The sequence below is a fragment of the Xenopus laevis genome, chromosome 7S (genome assembly GCF_017654675.1).
Source record: "Xenopus laevis strain J_2021 chromosome 7S, Xenopus_laevis_v10.1, whole genome shotgun sequence".
Taxonomy (NCBI): domain Eukaryota; kingdom Metazoa; phylum Chordata; class Amphibia; order Anura; family Pipidae; genus Xenopus; species Xenopus laevis.
Genome location: NC_054384.1, coordinates 87252856 through 87273811, shown reverse-complemented (window position 1 = coordinate 87273811; position 20956 = coordinate 87252856). Strand labels below are relative to the sequence as shown.

The 20956-nt window shown below is 37.6% G+C and overlaps 1 protein-coding gene across 1 annotated transcript in view; it reads left to right on the top strand.

The window, feature by feature from the left end:
- Nucleotides 1–20956, top strand: part of dnajc11.S (DnaJ heat shock protein family (Hsp40) member C11 S homeolog) — a 111002-nt gene that overhangs the window by 23463 nt on the left and 66583 nt on the right. Inside the window, 2 exon segments of the mRNA NM_001092573.1 lie at nt 6842–6971; nt 12365–12438. Of these exon segments, the coding sequence (NP_001086042.1) occupies nt 6884–6971; nt 12365–12438 (162 nt within the window). The 5' untranslated portion in view covers nt 6842–6883.

The window sequence follows — 20956 nt, the reverse complement described above, 5'->3', positions numbered from 1 at the left end:
AGCCTATGGGGACCTTCCACAGCACTTTTCTAAGTTTTTTTTTTTGATTGAATAGAAATCCTATTATCGATCGATAAAAATCGTTCAATTCGAGCTATTCGATCGTACGATTTCTTCCGTTCGACCGTTTGAATACGCTAAAATCCTTCGACTTCGATATTCGAAGTCGAAGGATATCAATTCGAGGGTCAAATTTCTAAGTTTTTTTAACTTCGAAATTCGACCCTTAGAAAATCTGCCCCTTAATGTTTAAATCATTTACTAGTAGATTTAAGGTATGAAGATCGAAATTCGGGAAAGATCCGTTATCTGGAAAACCGTAGGTACCGAGCATTCTGGATAACAGGTCCCATACCTGTATATTATTTGAAGTCTGGTAATTGTAGAAAAAACAGACCATGACTCAAACCACCTTTCTCTTCCCACTCCCTTCCCCGTCCCCAATAATGAAACAAAACATGGATGTTACCAGTACTAAAGGATACTTTATTGATGTTTTCATATTTAGTATCCTGTAACATTTTGTTTATCACATTACCTTTAATAAAAAGTAAAAAATATGTAAAAGATAATTAGCACACAATGTTAAAAAATTGAGGCCTTGTACTTTTGTGTGGAGTAACTTCTGCATAAAATTTACATGATACATTTACATTATATATATATATATATATATATATATATATATATATATACACACATACACACACACACACACACATACATACGTACACACATAAATTCCTGCTCACAAACTTACATCTGTCAGGGAAATTTCAGAATGATCTGTAGAATCATATAATGAAGTGGAATTGAGCTGTTCCATATAATTTCCCAAGATATCGTCTCGTGTTTTCATCAGCTACAGAGCTGCATTTTCCAGGCACATTAACTCATTACCAAATAATGTGATGATAGGACTCAAACTGGAGCATCTTTAAAATGCTTCTAAGGTCATCCATATTAATGTTTTTCCTTTGGCTGCTAAAACTTTCCTTAAGACTATATATGCCTTTAGAAATATAGATGTATTTATTGAAATTTTGCTTTTTTTATGTTTTCTAGGTAACTGATATTATAGGTTTGTCAAACTCTAAATGGGTCTGTCAATTTTTTCCTTGTAATAATGTGTAATCACATTTGTGTCAGAATAACTTAAATCTTTAATGTTATGTTATCTTATGTTTCTTTTTTTTTTTTTTTACCCCCTCCTTTTTTTTCTTTATTAGAATTATTAGAATTGCCATAACAGTTATTTAATGGTTTAGTCTGTGTAATGTTTTTAGTATTGATTTGTATCTGCAGTTATCAAAGAGGCACACGTGCCCCATATTTGAGTGTCAGCCTTGATACCTATAATATTATACAGCCAGGGTAAAATGGGGTGGGGGGGGGGTAGGCTGTGCAATACTAGGCCTGACGCACTTACATGCACTTTTACTTCAACAAAACTTTGCACAATCAGTATGCATAAAAGTACCTCGCAGAACTTAAAAGAACAATGGACGTATCCTTCAAAAAGCATTGTGGGTGCACTAAAAGAGATCCTTCTATTACGCTTTGGGTAACTGAACCTGCAACACTTGTTTCACATACAGTCAAGTCAATATATATAGTTTATTTTAAATAGCTGATATGTTTTCATCAGTGCCAGGTATGAAGCCATGTCTTTTGAGGTGTGAAACTTGGGGAGTAAATTAAAGGGACTCTGTCATGATTTTTATGGTGTAGTTTTACTTCTAAATTACACTGTTTACACTGCAAATAATTCACTCTACAATATAAAATTTCATTCTTGAACCAGCAAGTGTATTTTTTTGTTGTTGTAATATTGGTGTGTAGGCAGCCATCTTGGGTCATTTTGCCTGGTCATGTGCTTTCAGAACGAGCCAGCACTTTAGGATGGAACTGCTTTTTGGCAGGCTGTTGTTTCCCCTACTCAATGTAACTGCAATGTGTTGCAGTGGGACCTGGATTTTACCACTGAGTGCTGTTCTTAGATCTACCAGGCAGCTGTTATCTGGTTACCTTCCCATTGTTCTGTTGTTAGGCTGCTGGGGGGGGAAAGGGAGGCGGTGATATCACTCCAACTTGCAGTAAAGAGTGACTGAAGTTTATCAGAGCACAAGTTACATGACTGGGGGCAGCTGGGAAATTGACAATATGTCCAGTCCCATGTCAGATTTCAAAATGAAATTAAAAAAAAAAATGTTTGCTCTTTTGAGAAACGGATTTCAGTGCAGAATTCTGCTGGAGCAGCATTATTAACTGATTCATGTTTTCCTGTGACAGTATCCCTTTAATAAAATGACCAGTAAGGTTAGGATTATTTCTTTCAGTTCTACTTCTCTAAATCCTGTAAAAAGAGAAAACTGGTTATAACTGTCCTATTATTATAAAGCTAATTATTGTGACATTCTTATTTATTAAGAATATGGGATGGCTAAGCTGCAACTATGGGTATGCCCTGTGGGTGTTGATAAAATGAGCCAACTGTGGTCTTTTTTGTCTGTGCACAGGTTTTCACCTCTACTGAGACCAGCAATATTGTGACTACCACTGCTAAATGTGTAATAAAATCTGTGAGCACAGAAAAGGATTTGGGATAATTTACAACTGCCCTGAATGCAAGTGAATGGAAAATCACTTTCCCTTAGAGCACATGCATTGAGCACAAATATCCATGCTTCAGATTAAAAATCTGACCCAAAGTGCACCACACTTATGCAATTTGCAGCCCCTCCTGCCCCTATGCCTGTATATGTGAATGATGGGCAAGCAATGGGGTATTCAGTAGGGCGCTCTTGTGTCAACCCCAACCTTCCCCTATGAATATTGCACTGCATTCAGAGAAAGGTGCATTTTCTTGAGCTTCATTCTTAGGGATGCACCGAACCCACTATTTAGGATTCAGCCAAATCCTTTGTGAAAGATTCTACCGAACCATTTTTTTTACTGACAAAAAGTTACGTGATTTCCCTTCCCACCCCTAATTTGCATATGTAAATTCAGATTTGGTTTGGCCAGGCACACAAGGATTCGGCCTAATCCGAATCCTGCTGGAAAAGGCAAAATCCCGAACTGAATCCTGGATTCGCTTTATCCCTATTCATTCTAGGAAAACCAAATCCTAATTTGCATATGCAAATTAGGGGCAGGAAAGGAGTAAGTGGAAACATTTTTTTTACTGACAAAAAGTCACGTGATATCCCTTCCCACCCCTAATTTGCATGTGTGGATTTGGTTTCAGCCAGGCACAAGGATTCGGCTGAATCCAAATCCTGCTGGAAAAGGCAGAATCCTGGATTCGGTTTATCCCTATTCATTCTAGGAGAACCGAATCCTAATTTGCATATCCTAATTTGCATATAATTAGGGGCAGTAAAGGAGAAAGTGGAAACGTTTTTTTTTACTGACAAAAGGTCACGTGATTTCCCTTCCTACCTCTAATTTGCATGTGCGGATTTGGTTCAGCCAGGCACAAGGATTCGGCCCGAATCTGACTCCTGCTGAAAAAGGCTGAATCCTGGCCAAATCCCGAACCGAATCCTGGATGCGGTGGATCCCTATTCATTCTAGGAGAACCTAGAGCTGCGCCTACAAAGGCAACCTGCAGGACAAAGTGCCAAAAAACATGTTCTTTATTCTTAATAAAATAAAGTAAAATAAATGCAAGATTAACACTAATTATGAACAGAGTATGTTCTTTTAAATCTTACATGACCTAGTGTTTTTTTTAAGAGACCACAGTTACAAATAAAGATGTAGCTATCAAGGCACAGTGATCTCTATATATCTTGACATGGTGATAGGTTGTCAGTATCTCTGTGCAGGTTAGGGAGCACTGTTATCACTCATAAAATATTGAGCCAATGACCTTAGCTATTCAGCTAAGATTAAGGGCCCAATCTTACATTTTATCGAACATATTTATGAAAAATGAAACTGTTCGCTTCTACGACTTAATCAATAGCACATTAAGCCATTTATCATTAATTTGATTAAAGAAGGTCGCTCTGGCGCTAGAGATTACACTCCTCTCTCATCCTTTCCTTTTCATGAGCAGGGAAACAAGAGGGAAAGCCAAAAGTGATAGGGAACAAGAACAATGGATTAACATATCCGCATTTCCAAGCAAACCCTGTTGTTCGGCGATAGATTTCAGCAATAAGGAAAAGCTTGAAATAGTAGCAGCCTCTTCTGTAAGATTCCAGTGTAGTTTGTGACTGTAAACTGTCTGGAGATAAATGCTTTATAGTATTTCATTTTTTATTTCTCCGTTTATTTGAAGATGAATTCTTTGTTCGCCTTGTCAAATACCTTCTTGGATAACAGTGTTTTTGTTGAAAAATGCTCAGTGTAAAGTGCTGGTGCATTGCAAGGAACATTGCCTCTAAAGGAACATTAAAGCTTGCAGAATAAGTTCAGTCTTTATAAAGTACTATAAGAAGCACATGTACCTTCCATTGCCTGATAACACTGTATGAATTGCATCGGGGTGAATGAAATATTTTATCACAAAGCTAGCATGTTCCTCGGTGGATATATTTTGCCCCTAGCACATAACTAAAGACCTGTATGTTTTATTTGCTCCATGAGTAAATTACAAGATGCTGCATCAGCTGAGCTGATCAAACCTTAAAGGGATACTGTCATGGGAAAACATGTTTTTTTTTTCAAAACGCATTAGATAATAGTGCTGCTCCATCTGAATTCTGCACTAAATTCCATTTCTCAAAAGAGCAAACAGATTTGTTTATATTTAATTTTGAAATCTGACATGCGGCTAGACATATTGTCAGTTTCCCGGCTGCCCCCAGTCATGTAATTTGTGCTCTGATGAACTTCAGTCACTCTTTACTGCTGTACTGCAAGTAAGAGTGATATCGCCCCTCCCTTTTTACCCCCAGCAGCCAAACAAAAGAACAAAGAACAAAGTTGGAGTGATATCAACCCCCTTCCTCCCCTCCCAGCAGCCTAACAACAGAACAATGGGAAGGTAACCAGATATCCGCTCCCTAACTCAAGATAACAGCTGGTAGATCTAAGAACAGCACTCAATAGTAAAATCCAGTTCCCACTGCAACACATTCAGTTACTTTTGAGTAGGAGAAACAACAGCCTGCCAGAAAGCAGTTCCATAGTGCAGCACTGGCTCTTTCTAAAAGCACATGACCAGGCAAAATGACCTGAGATGGCTGCCGACAATATTACAACTAAAAAAAAATACACTTGCTGGTTCAGGAATTAAATTTTATATTGTAGAGTGAATTATTTGCGGTGTAAACAGTGTAATTCAGAAATAAAAACTACATGACAGAATCCCTTTAAGAATCCTTATTTGGTGAACCTTTCCTCTGACTCCAGGGAGCTGTAGATGCTGTGAATTCGCATCATTAGATTCATTAGTTTCATTTCCTATAAAGACTATTGCAAGAGTTGGAATTGTGCAGCAATTGAAGGTTTCACCTGTTAAAGAAATTGAGGCTACGGGGCTGCTTTTTACAGAATAAAGATACAGAATACATTCTATGCTGCCATGTAATGAGAATCTGAATTATTAATTAACCTCACACTATTGTATATATGGTGAATATTGGGTTGTCACTATGTATACATAATTGGCATCAACCCACAGTATATCCTAAGAATCCCCAATAAAGACTATGGGAGCTACTGGGGTATTTTCAGAGGTACAGGTCTTTACTACTAAAGTGTCGTCGTGGCTTTGAGATGGTGCTCAACTGTTTTTCTGGACTTTTATTCTTCATTAAAGAGGTTGTTCACTTTTTTCAGTTCATTTGGTGTCAGATAGTTCACCAGAAATAAAGACATATTCCAACTACTTTCTATTTTCTATTTGTGACCGTTTATCTAATATTGAAATGTAAAGTTTCATTTTTTTTACCTTCTAAGGCAGCTCTGGGGTCGCCGACTCTATAACTTTTCTAATTTGATACATTTAGTTAATACATTTATCTTTGTCCCTGCTGAGCTGAATCCCCTGAGTTTCATTAAAGTCAGCTGTTAGAATTGATACAATATTTGTTAATATTCCCCAGATACTGTTGAGAAATAAGTACGGGCACATGGGGAGATTCGGGGAGATATAGTCGCCTCTTCTTCTGGGTGACAACCTCCCTGAATTGCTTTCCCCTGCCTTCCCGCCACCTATAATGAAAAATCGCCAGCGGTATGGCACTCGCTGGGCTTCGTTTTCCAAAGTTGCCTCACAAGGAAACTTTGGGCGACGACGGAAAACGAAGCACTGCGATTTATCATTATAGCCGGCGGGAAGGCAGGTGAAAGCAATTCGGGGAGATCGTTGCCCAGAAGAAGAGGTGATTAGTTGCCAGGCGACTAAATCTCCCCGAATCTCCCCATGTGCCCGTACTTATTTCTCAACAGTATCTGGGGAATATTACCAAATATTGTATCAATTCTAACAGCTGACTTTAATGAAACTCAGGGGATTCAGCTCAGCAGGGACAAAGATAAATGTATTAACTAAATGTATCAAATTAGAAAAGTTATAGAGTCGGCGACCCCAGAGCTGCTTTAGAAGGTAAAAAATTAAACTTTACATTTCAATATTAGATAAATGGTCACAAAATCTCCCCGAATCTCCCAGTGTGACCTTACACTTAAGGACTAGTGTTCTTTATTTTTGAGGATACTTTCTATAAATAAAGGTGAATCTTGCATGCATGCTGCTTTAATATTATGTCAGAATTGCTTGTTTAATGTTTCCATTTACTTGTTTGTGCTGCCCCCTTTAAGGTTAGTGTGGCCTGATAAAGTCATTCTTTTTTTATTGATCAGATTTTCTTCTTTTTTGTAGGCTACTCAGGATGAACTAAAGGCATCCTACCGCAGGCTGTGTATGTTCTACCATCCAGACAAGCACAGAGACCCAGAGCTGAAAAAACAAGCGGAGCAACTCTTTAACCTTGTTCACCAGGCTTATGAAGGTCGGTGGATATTTAAGAATTGCTGAAACTGCCGGGGTGGCAGATATTGAATTTTCTTGCAGTACTTGAATTGTGTGTCTGGCGAGAGAGACGTTCCTTTGAGGGTTTTTAAGATGATGGCAGGTTTTGGACCTTTCACCTCTCCTAGGTCTTTCTGAAATCAATATCTGCTCGTGGAAATTAGCAATCTGACTAATTACTAAAATGATTACATCTTAATTGAGAGAGGTCAGAAATGTTTGGGTCACAGAACAAGAAAGCAAATACCACATGCAGAGAATTATTTCAACAATTGGGATTTCTTAACCCTGAAGTGTCAGCACAAACTGCTCATCACTCTCCCTTCCCTGAATACATAAATCATTGAGCTGACTCGAGATGGATAGCTATCCACTGACTTTCATACACTCCAGAAATGGCAGGAAATTTGTTTAGAAAGATATGTGTTCAGAATGATTGTTTATCCGACAGTAAAACATTGAAACCCAAGACTCAGAGATGTTAGCGGTGTTATTAAGAGGCTGCTTTATTTTGCATTGCCTATAAAGCTGTCTCCCGGACTATATCAAACAGTCTCTGATAGAGAGGGGCAGCAATGCTTGAAGTCATTTTGCTCACATATGAAAGGCCATGTTTAACATTCACAGATAAATACCCTCATTTCATTACGTGAAATTCAAGTGCCACTAAACCATTTTTATTGTTACATAAAATAATATAAATGTTTAATTTAGGCAATATTATTTTCCCTGTAAGACGCCGTTTTTTTCCCCTCTGTCTGCTTGCTATCACCTTCATTATCCTTATTCTATACAATGTTTTCTGACTGTAAGAGGACCATTTATCAAAGTCTGAATTTATCTCAAGATTTTCTGAAAACAACTCGAAAGAGTCGTGGATAAAAACTAATCATATGAATTTTTCGGATTATTGCACGAAACCCAGCGCAGATCAAGATATCTTTGGGACTTCTCCCATTGACTTAGATGCAACCTCGGTAGGTCTGAGATGCCGGATTTTTGGATTCAGAGTTTTTCCATTCTCGGGGTATAATAAATGCCCAAAAATCTGTGGGTTTTTTTTCCCACTTAAAATTCAGATTTTATACTAAAAAAAAACACAATTTTTTTTGGCATTCGAAGTTTAGTAAATAACCTCCTTAGTGTCTGACCCTCTTGGTATGTCAGGTAATATGTCCATACGGAGATCATCCACTACAGATACACATTTTGAGCAGATCATCAGTCTTGTATAATCATTAGGGCTGTCAGTAGCTGAGTTTCTAAGTTTCAGATCAGTGTTGATTGGCTCTGCACATCACACAGGATCTGTGGGTCCAAATGATAACATCCCATGGGGATCAGCACTTTTGTGCTCCCCTGACCATGTATGGCCAAACTAAGGGTCTGTAACTGGGTAAAAAAATCACTTTTTTACAGCCCATATGAATATAAAAATCCATTCGTTTATAGATATCATAAAGGCCGAGATCTGATGGATCCAATGGCTGCACTGGACTACTATGGTGATGTTTTGTCCAGGTTCCCATGTAATCCACTTGTCAGATCTTGATCAGTTGTCTAACCTTTAAGCTGTGAAATACTCATTATTTAATGCTTAACATGGAATAAGCTATTATTTACAGACAAAATGTGTTCATGGAAACTGTCCAAAAAAAGGTGTTTTTGCAAGGTCCAAATACCTAGGACCTGTTATCGAGAATGCTTGGGGCCTGGGAGTTTCAAGATAATGGATCTTTCCATAATTTGGATCTTCATACCTAAAGTCTACTAGAAAATCATGTAAACATTAAATAAACCCAATAGACTGGTTTTGATTCCAATAAGAGTTAATTATATCTTCGTTTGGATCAAGTACAAGCTACTGTTTTATTAAAACAGAGAAAAATGAAATCATTTTTAAAAATTTGGATAAAATGGAGTCTGTGGGAGACGGCCTTTCCGTAATTCGGAGCTTTCTGGATAATGGGTTTCCGGATAATGAATGCCATACCTATAATAAAAATATTTTTATGCATGTTTCTATAGTTTTCTGACATTTTCCTTATAATTCTGTAATTTAATTTTTTCAGTGTACTGTGCATAACTCTAAAAACTGGGGGGGAAGTAGAAATGAAAGCAATATCCTCATTGCCGTGCGCACTGGATGCTGCAATAATTAAAGATTTTATTACATTGTCTGCGCAGCCCAGACTGTTGCAATGTACTTTTTTTTTTTATTATTACCATAACGAGAAAAAATAAGCTGAACGGGAACTTTTTTTAAGGCATTTTTGTTGTAATTCAAAATGTGATAAGCTTCAGGTTTTTGCACGACAAAAAAAAAGTATTGGTAAGAGAAAATGCAACCATCACTCAGTAGGACAGGAACTATTTATGTTTGTCTAGCCTACAAGGCGTCATTGAGCAAATTAGTTTCTTATAGCTTCAATTAAAGCAACGTCATTACACAACCCTTATCCAAGCGTTTTTTTTTTGCTTTATGAAAAGAGGAGATAAAAGACATTGGATCAATGACAAATGTTAAGCGATGGTGTTAACGGTGGGGTTTCACGTGTGGCATTGAAGGGTGATTTGCTCCAGAAACAGATAAATCACCATTATTTAGAAAAAAAGGGGGGGAGGCTGTTGTTGATGCACAGAAGTCATTCTCTTATAATTAAGCAGGCAAGGTATTTTGTTCTATAGACCAAGGACTCTGAGCAGTAGAAGTGTGTCAGAAGCCTGTATCCCTGTTTACTATCTTGCCTAGAAATGTGTTTTTAATGGCTGGTGCAACAGCTAGAATGAGCAGGATGATAAATTAATGTAAAGACAATACATTCTTATCAGACTTAATGTACCCATCCATGGCAGATGTACAAAAATCAATTTGCAGAGCGGTTTTGATCTAAATAGTCTTTCTCTGATTATGTGCCGCTATCTTCAATAGTCACGGCCTTTGTCAAGTGCTTTTTTTCCCCCACCTCTTCTCTTTCTCGCTACAGCATGTTTTATCCACGTTCGTAGATTTAAGAGAAATAACTGAATAAAAATAATGTATCCCATTAAAAAGAAAATGCTCACTCAGCACCATGGTGATGAGAAACCAAGCTGTTTGTGCTTTGTTGATCGGTTCGGTACCAGATGAACTATTTTGAATAGTCGATTATCCTGACAAATCAACTGTGTTTGTTCTACATGTTGTTACTAAAGGACCAGTGTTTGTACTCTTGTGTTTTAGCCAGTTTATTTATTTATTACCTAGTGGCCTTATGCCAGCTGATTGCAACTTGCATATTGTGCCTCATGCCGGAAAGGCTTAACAAAGAGCCTGAGAAGCCCAAAACATTGCCTAAAGAACTTTAAGTAAAGTTTTTTTTTCACTTTTTCAATATTACCGGAGCCCTGCTGTCTTCATTAATTCATGCAGGAAAGGAAGCATAGCCTTAAAACCGATGGAAGCATAAATTAGTTTAAGGGTCGGGTCACACGGGCAGATTCAGGGAGATTAGTCGCCAGCGACAAATCTCCTCTTCTTCACAGCGACTAATCTCCCAGATCTGCCTTCCGCTGGCTAAAATAAACGGAGCGCTCCGAGTGCCTGCCCCCATGCATTTTAGCCAGGGGAAGGCAGATCGGGGAGATTAGTCGCCGCAAAGAAGAGGAGATTTGTTGGCTGGCGACTAATCTCCCCGAATCTGCCTGTGTGACCTGACCCTAAGTAGGCAGGAGTGTAAGGTATTTTGGTAGATATGTGCCTAGTGATCATGCATGAGCCCCTAGATTTCCAGTTGTAGCAGCCATTGGTAGAACTCCTGACTGGGCTGCTCAGTATAAAAATTTATAGGTAATTGTCTGTGGATACAGCATTTGTTTATTGGCAAGTGCACAGAAGCAGTACCACTGGCCTTTAGCTTAAGTCCCTTCTTTAGTATTTGGTTAAAGTAAAAAGAGAATAACATTCTATGTATACAGATTCCCCCATAAGCCCCCTGACTAAGATGGGTTCTGTGCTCAAGCTAGTCTTGGTCACTGCTAACCTGACCTGACCTTGAGGGCATAGCCACATGTTTAGCTGTAAGAGCAGTTTTTTGCTTTTCTATTTATATCCAGTAACTCCCTTTCATACTTATACATGTCATATTCATACCATACTTTATCATATACAAGTCTAGAACAAGCCTGTGATCTCTTTGTGAGTTCAGAATCCACCGCTTGTGTCAAATAAATCTTTTTACCTCAAATGATCACTTCATTTACATTAGTAGCCTTTTGGGATGCATCTACAGTGTGATAGAAACCAATGTGGATGCACAGATTTAAATGGTTGCAGAGCTTCAGGATGGAGGCTCTTTGATCATCCTTGCCATTAAACATCTTTGTTGAGACAGAACCATAGAATTCAGGAGCAGAAATGTGCATGTGTACTTCATCATATAGATCTGTCAGTGGGGGCAGTTTATTCATTGCAAAAAGCTTAATGGTGAGCCATAGATATGGCCTAGCAAAGGTGAATGTATCAGCAAGGGATCTATGAATATGGAGGGCAAACAGGATCTTAATCATGGCTTCTTAAAGTTCACACATCAAGTTGCCACTTTAAGATTAACAAGACCTTGTCTCTGTAACGTTCACTCTCTGTGTCATGCTCTGGTACAAATCTATGTTTCCCAGTACAGCCATAACAAAAATGTTTGGGGAAATGTTCAACATCTGAGGAGAAAACACAAAAGTTTTTTTTTTTGGTATCTCACATTTTTTGTTGTGGGATGGATTATTTTTCTCTTAGGGGCAGGTTTATTAAGGTTCAAATGGTACATTCAAATTTAAATTTTCGAATTCATTTTTGTGTTAAAAGCACCAAATCGAATGTAAATTTGAATGTGAGATTTATCACATCTCTACCATGGAAACAGTTCTAATTCGAATATTCGCCACATAGTCAATGGCAGAGGTCCGTTAATCCATTTGAAGATGTTAATAGCCTTCCTGACATTCAAGTTTTTTTTTTCCGGAGGAAAACTCGATTTGAATTAGTTTTGAAGTTGATTGAATATTAGACGTTCCAGTTTTTTCATAAATAACCTCCTATTCGGGTTGTGAGTACATTCGAATTTATCAGAGTAAAAAAAAAAACTTCACATCAATTCGAAATTCGTCCTTTGATAAATAACCCCTTTAATCTCAGTAAATTGTTTCTACAGTTTTCCTCCCTGTTTGTTTGCTTTTTACTTCAACTTTCTTAGCTATTTAAGCTTTTCTGTTGTGGCAACTCATTCCTTACCATAGTTCTTTGACCCCTCAATTTGTGTAGGTTTATGTTTTCAGTATATTTTGATTGTATACATATAAGCATACTGTATGTTACATGTATATGCATTTATTCCCCAGTTCTCAGTGACCCTCAATCAAGAGCTATTTATGACATCTATGGGAAGAAGGGGCTGGAGATGGAAGGCTGGGAGGTAAGAGTCTCCTTTTGTGGCTGAATCTTTGGCAAATATTGCTTTTCCACCAATTAGCTAAGCTAATTTAAAACTATATAAACAAATGTTTCGCCCAAATTGATTATAAAGAAATTTGTGATGCCCTCTCTACTCTCTCCCCCTTTCTCTCTCTCTCTCTCTCTCTCTCTCTCTCTCTCTCTCTCTCTCTCATTCATATATATATATATTATATATATATATATATATATATATATATATATATATTCGATGAATTCCCCTATAGGGGAATATTGCTGCTGATTGGTCCTCAGCAGTCTGTGGGTTCTCTCACACTGTACTATAGAGTTTTGCGCGGGTCCATTTTTTGAAACCCAGACCCTCAACCCGCATTCTTACCCGCTACCTGACCTGCAAGTACCTTATCCGCAACCCGGACCTGCTGACCATCAAGAATCAGGAAGTGCTGTCATTTTAACCGGAAGTGACATCATCAGAAGTAGGCATGATCAGAAAAAAAGGAGTAAAACAGCTGTCATTGTAAACTGGAAGTGACATCATCGGAAGTAGGCGTGATCAGAAAAAGGAGTAAAAATCGATATTGAGAAGACCTGCGGCCCAACCCGCAGAACTGCCGACCCGCCTCTAAACACACACCCGGAACTTCTACCCGCAACCCACAGAGTAGAGCAGGTTTTTGCGGGTAACCCACGACCCGCTGCAGGACTCTACTGTACTACCATTATATATTTTTATATTGTCCTATTTAATCGGAGGCAATGCAGATGAGGAGGTGCCATCCTGATCAAGAACCTCTGCATGAGTTTTCTTTCTGACATTCGTGGGTTGCCTCTGATATCATAAGGGCTACCAAGGCTTTTTTGTCTACTTAGACAAAAGACTTTTTAATAGCAAACAATTGTTGGTGTGTTTGTTTGGACTATTAGTCATTGCAGTTAACATTGCTTTCAGCAATGTTTGCTGCAAAATCTGGCTGGCTACATTTTGCCCTACGTTTAAGGGTCTTAAAAAGTGTCATATTTGAATACATTTACACTGTCTGAATATTTCCCTTACAAGCTAAGAAGCCCGCAGCATTTTAAAGCACCCATAACCTAACCATATTGTGAACAAGTAATAGACAATGCAGCCAGGTACCAGTTCACTCTAAAGTTTGGCGTAATACTGATAAAAAGTTATTCAACTCTAGGACTGACCCATGGGGCAAAAATATTGGATGTCTGTTAATAATTCAAATAATATGTGAATGCTGTCTTCCTAAGAGCTTCCACCAAGGTTCAATCAAAGGGAACACGGCATTCTCTCTGTGGAACTATGGTATTGATTGGTTAGTTAAAGGTAAGGGAACATGAAGCCGTTAGGAAAAGCTTATTTAATTCAACCCAGTTTTTACACTTTAATAAAAGTTGCTTTTGTAACGAGAAGCTTTTCTTTTTTTTAAGTTTCTAAAGGTATACTTTAAAGAAGAAATACTTGTAAGCTTCTTTGCCAGCTTAGAAATACAATGTGTGGCTGGATACGTATCCACAGGAGAGCAGTGCCGTTACACTGCATTGCAACTCAAGAGTTAATTGATTTCAGTCTGTCCTGTGAGTCTCTGCCCATGGTAGCAACACTGAATGCAGTGGTTCAGTATTTTAACCTTTTCTAATGGGCGTCTAATCTGAGAGACCTTTGCCTGCTGGTTTCTACTTCATCTTTTCTGAACGGAATACTGTACCTATATAACAGTCCTGCTGCAGTCCTAATTACTAATCAGCTGTCATGTGGATGGTTTTCGTATTTCATGTAGTCATGCACTGCAAAAATTATTATTAGGGGGTCGAATCCCCAAAGATATTTGCCCAGTAAAAGAAATTTAATTTTTAAGAATCTTTACAGCAGTTATTCAAATATATACGTTCGCATTCCAATGCAAAAAAAATAAAAATAAATCGATATGGTCACAAAATTTAATGAGAGAACATTTGTAGTAATGCAATGCACGATACAGGTATGGGATCCGTTATCGAGAAAACCCAATATCCAGAGAGCTCCGAAATTAAGGACAGGCCCTCTCCCATAGATAAATAATATAATATATAAATAATCCAATTTTTAAAAAAAATATTTATTTTTCTCTGTAATCATAAAACAGTGTCTTGTACTTGATCCAAACTAAGATAGAATTAATCCTTATTGGAAGCAAAACCAGCCTAATTGGTTTATTTAATGTTTACATGATTTTCTAGTAGTCTTAAAGTGTGAAGATCCAAATTACGTAAAGACCCGTTACCCGGAAAGCCCCAGGTCCCGAGCATTCTGGATAACAGGTCCCATACCTGTATTATGTTATATACCGAGAGGTGAATATTTGGATTGAAATTTAATTTGCATTGAAAGTCACTGATTGGATAATCATATAATTATGGGTTGTTGTATAATGAGCACTAATTTGTTTCGATTAATAATAGTATTTAAAGTTTGGAGAAGTTTACAAACCCAACCTTGACCTTTCTCAAGCCAGGGACTGAATATTGTGAGTGGGTCCCTAAGTGACAGCAGCACAGAGCATGTGCAGTGAATCAGCAGAAATGAAGATGGGGAGCTACTGGGGCATCTTTGGAGACACAGATCTTTACTGCTAAAGGGCTGTGCTTGCCTTCTGCTGGTACAGAAGCCCAAAACATAATGTACAACATTTCTAGCTTACTTCTTTAGTTAAACTTTAGTTCTCCTTTAATAATAATAGGTCTTTATGAAGAGTGCTATGGAATATGTGGACTGCATTGGTGCTTTCCAAGTGAATATAATAATAATAATAATAAAGAAGTTATGCTTTATGTTAGGCTTTAGTTCTCCTTTTTTTCTCCCTGTTTCTTACCTCTGGATTTGCTAAAATCCTTTAAGGAATTTCGCAGTATCTATACACACGTATATACATGTGTTGTGTTTGCCTTGTTTGTAGTACAGTATTACTGAGTTGTAAAAATATAAAGCTTAGCACAACATAAATAAAGATATACATACATGATCACTTTATGTGCAGTCACGAATAGGCCATCTCTCTCTCTCTCTTTACACACATGCCTTCTCTCTCGTGCTTACATCTCCTATAAATTCAGTCTCTCTTTTATACACACACCCTCTCAATTTCTAGCATACAAATATTTCTCCCGTAACACAGGTTCTTTCTGCTTATACACAGACTGGGGGGCACATTTACTTAGGGTCGAATATCGAGGGTTAATTAACCCTCAATATTCGACTGTCGAAGTCAATTCCTTCGAATATCGAAGTCGAAGGATTTAGCGCTATTCGTTCAATCGAAGGAATAATCGTTCGATCCAACGATTAAATCCTTCTAATCGAACAATTCAAAGGATTTTAATCCATCAAACGAACGATTTTCCTTCGATCCCAAATTCGCTAGAAAGCCTATGGGGACCTTCCCCAAGTAGCCAATTAGATGGTCGAAGTAGCCAAAAACTTCGAAATTCAAAGTATTTTTTATTCTATTCCTTCACTCGAGCTAAGTAAATGTGCCCCTTAATGTATAATTCCTTTGTAGTAAATATTGAGGTATTACCAGAGAACCTATTTATCCCCCAATTTAATATAATGCAAAGTATACTTGAGGTAAAGCTGCTGCGGTTTTAAAGCAAGTTGTACACTGCCAAATCTTAATAATGTGTTTTAAGCTCTCTAATCACTCTGCTGGTGAGGAGATGGGTAGAAAGAGAAGCACCGGATGGGGACCTATTATTTCTCTTATAAACTGCCAAGCTTGTTAGCATTGCCTTAATGATATGAAGTTTTTTATTCTTTCTTTCAAAGGGGAAAGTAAAAGTTCTGCTGAGATTAGGAAGTTGTAAAAGATACAAGTCTCTGGGAAGCCGTTCAGGAGGGGAAGTACTGACTTGTCTTTTTCTCTATATCTGAAACTTAAGCAGACAGATAAGTGCAGATTCAGGTCCAAGGAAAAACTCAAAAGTGGATTCCTGCCAGTGTTACTAACTTACTTTTAATCAGAAAAGACAAAATATCAGAACACTTCCACAAAATCAATTGTGTTAATTGCACCTTAGATACTTAATAAGACTGGCATGTGGCAGAGCCCTTAATTGTGAGGATGTCAACCAGTGACTGTGCAGCCTTGGCATCATTGAATATTGAGCAATGATACCTCTTAAAAAAAAAAAGTATGAGCTTGCTGAAATTCATGTCTCTGGGTTATGAATGTAAAAACCCTATATAACCTTGATTTTCTAGGCAACCAAGTTTAAAATTAATTGAGCTGTTTCTTATGATGGAGGCCTAAGTGTTGACTGTGAAGTTTGAGTGACAGATGGACAAGAACCCACCTGCACTCAACTTCTGATATATCAGCACTTCCTATGTTTAGGAACAATGGGCAACATCAGTAATATTGTTGATATTCTTGGTGCACAGGGGTTCGTTGTTAAGGGGAAAACAATGACTGGTGAATTGAATAGAGATGAGCAATGGCACCCCTAAAGTTTTTCTGCAGTCTGGTGTGTGATTCCTAATTAACTTTCTTCACGGCTGTTGCATTTTTCCCTTGAAGAAGACTGAGCTGTGTATACATACATATAATATATATATGTACACTGCCAATTTAAAATTTCTTCTGTCCTATAATATCTTATTCATAGATACACATACTGTAAAACTAACCTTTAAAAAGTCATTGACGGTTTTCCATCCTGCTAATTAAACTGTCCTGTGCCAGTGCCATTTTTAGTGTTGGTTAACTGGGGTGCTTAAGCCACTCAAATTGACCCTATTATAATCCACCATTGACTCTTCCCGCTATCAGACTCTCCCCTTTTTACAGTCAAATGCACTAGTATCCATGATCAAACTGCTACCAATCTATACTTGCAAAGCTCCAATCCCATTCTAATTCTATACAGTAACCCACAATATTTCACTTTCCATCTGTCATAATCCATCACGATGTATGCTCTAAATGTGATCACTCTTCTTATAACCGTTTCCCTTGAAATGTTGTGTCCTTTTTTCATCCCTTATCATGCCTATCAAATTTCCAATGGCACCTTATTAAGTTTTTTTCATATATTCATAATTCAACATACAACATAATCACATGTACTCTTGTGTTTTAAGCTTTTAGTATTCCTACCTCCTTTGGCAGGACTTTTAAGCAAACTGGCAACTTTGATAAAAAGAGACAGCTTTTGAGATCATAGCAAATTATTTGGCTGGAGACCTCACAGTATGTTTTTTTTTTCAGTGCCACTGCCACAAGTCAGTGAAGTGTGAAAACATTTTCTCTGTATCTAGATGATAAAATATGATGCCTTCTGCTACTGTATGCATGCAGTACAGCTTACCTGAGGGTTGCTGTCGTTAATATGCCTTGTGTAAAACATGAAGCGAGGCGCTCAATGAGTTATACAAATGAGCATGCTTATTGCTTGTGATCCATATAAAATGTTTATGGGGACTCAAAAGCCTGACTAAGCATAGATCATTTGCAAGAAATTATTTTATAGACTGACAGCTTTATTAGAGGAACAAACTGTACCTTTCATTTTCCTTTGTTTTGGAGATGGCAGTTTGGCTGAATGCGGTCATGGAAGTGGCCAGTAGACAGACTTAATAGCAGCACACAAATTTTATTTTTTATCCACATAGTCCAATAATTAGTATCATATTATTATTTCTAACTTATAAATTCAGTATATGAGGGCTCTGATGTGCCTTATTCTAAAGGTGCATATGATTCATTTGGATATTCATATTTTAGCATAGTATTAAAAATTGCGTCATCTCTGAGTTTTATTCAGTTTATTGACTATTTGAGTTGTTGCACCGGCTGGAATAAAACCTAGGACCCCAGAAGCTACAATGCAGATATACTAATCACTACAAATACAGTTGTTAAAAAAGGCTTTAGTTCCTCACATTTTTATGCAATCATTTTGTTTAACCCACAGAATTAAAGCTGAAAGTCTGCAGTTCAACTGCATTTGAGTTGTTTCATTTAAAATTAATTGTGGTAATGTACAGAACCAAAATGAGAAAAAAAAAGTTGTCTCTGTCTAAATATTTATGGACCTAACTGTAGCTTAGTTGTTCTTGGCTCTGTGTTTTTTTATCTGAACATTCTGTCCTTGCTGGTGGTAATTGTTTGCTTAGCTCTTACAGGTTGAAGAGTTCAGTTTGGGTACCTTTCACTATGCCACACAACTGTTTATTCTACTGACAAATGGTTAAAGCTTTCATTCAACTTCGGACTGGGCTGGGCTTCTAGGTTTGATTCCAGCCAGAGCTCTGCATGGATTTTTTTTCCCTGTTTCTGTCGGGGTTTTCTCTTGGTATCCTGGTTTTCTACCATGCTCCAAAAAAATGGGTGAACTGGTTCCTGATAGTGTCCATATAGTATTTGAAGTGTGTGAATACGATAGAGACCTTAGATCAGTGATCCCCAACCAGTGGCTCGTGGGCAACATGTTTCTCACCAACCCTTTGGATGTTGGATGAGGTACTGCCCAATAGAGCCTCCTGTAGGCTGCCAGTCCAAATAGTGGCTGTCAAATGCAGCCCTTCTTTGGCATCCCCAGGGACTTTTTCATGTTTGAGTTGCTCCCCAAATCATTTTACATTTGAATGTGGCTCACAAGTAAGAAAGGTTGAGGATCCTTGTCTTAGATGTTATAACCAATGGGGATTATTACTACCTAGTGCCTGGGTACATATCTTTAACAAAAGGGTTTATTGTCAGATGTGTCCTTTTGAGGGCACAAAGTATGAAGCAGCAGCCATGCATAACATGGATATTTCTTGAAAATATTAGCAATTGAAATGATTAGTCTCCTATGTGGTGCATCTGAGGGACAGTGTTTCTTGGAACTTAAGATAACAGGAGATGTTTATCCTCTGAACTGTATCATTTGGTAGCAGGCTAGCAGTTTTCTGATCGATTGTAGGCAGCTACTTTTATATTTCGAACCATTTTTTGCCAAGGCCTTACAAAGCCTTAAACATTATAAAGATGGATAGTTTTCATGGTATTGAAGACATGCTACACCGTTTTATTCACAACAGGTGGAACATGGTTGCACTGAACACCTCCTGCAACTTATTCTTTCTTTTTAATTTAATTAACCTTTGAATAAAAGCTAATGCAATTCTTAACAATTTTCTCCTTTTGAACCTGCTGTGTATACATCAGAAACTTCAAATACTAATACAGAATATAAAGACTTTATTGACAATTCTGCAGTACAAAAGAAAATGGGCAATTTTCTTAGGAAATTGTCATTGACTGTTATTGCCCATCTTGGCCTGGAAAGGGTTTGTAAAATGCAATGAGCCCAACACAATACTTGCATCTTTTGTTTTCTTCCTGAATTAATTAATTTGTGATTCATGTGAATATTGTAACGCACAATGGTTTTCCCAAAAACGTGTGCTCTGTTAACCTACAGCTCTATTTTATCTAATTAATTTTAACTGGTATATAGAGATGTTTAAAGATAGGCCAACATCTCAAGTAAATATTTTGGTTCTCTTACAAAAACAACAGTGCGATTTCAGTCATATTCTGTTCAGAATGCAGTGAATGATACCCGACATTACCATAATAATGACTATACTATTACAACAGTGTTCCTCTGGTGTTATTTTATTTACTGTCATTACTATTGTTCTATGTGAATTGTTTCTACACAGACAGTAAAGATGGCAGGGTCACCCATAGAATGTAAAATAGTAGAAAGTTTACTTATTTTGATATAAATTATTACAGAAAGACATTTTCACCTTGTAGCTAGCTTTTCAAGATGTCTCTGAAATTTGTAAATCATGTTAGAATTTGATGGCTTCAATTCATGGAGACTAGCCCTTTTTTTCTTTCCATGTCACAAAAATGTCACAGCTAATATAATTTAGAGTTATTAATTCTGGATAGTAAAGGTGAAACTCTTGCGATGGTATACAACAATTCTTCCTGTTTTTGAACTTTGCAGGGTTTTTTGTGTCTTACAAACCCACATGCATAATAATGTTTAGCCTTTCCAAATGATGCACTGTTTTTATATAACTATGTTCCCTTATATGTGGTACAGTTGGTTGGGGAAGGAGTTTTGGCTCTGAGTGTTCACTTATGTACACTTTTGCTCAAATTAGCACAGTAAATAAATACCAAGATCAACCTCTACCAGAATGATGGCAAGAAAAAAGTATGAAAAAGGCGTGGAACAGCTCATTACCCAAAGCATACCACATCAACTATAAAACATGGCGGAGGCAGTGTAATGGCTTGGGCGTGCATGGCTGCCAGTTGCACTGGGACACTAGTATTTATCGATGATGTGACACAGGACAGAAGCAGCCGAATGAATTCTGAGGTGTTCAGAGACACTGTCTGCTCAAATCCAGCTAAATGCAGTAAAATCGATTAGGAAGCTTTTCATAATACAGATGGACAATGACCCAAAACATATAGCCAAAGCAACCCAGGAGTTTATTAAAGCAAAGTAGTGGAATA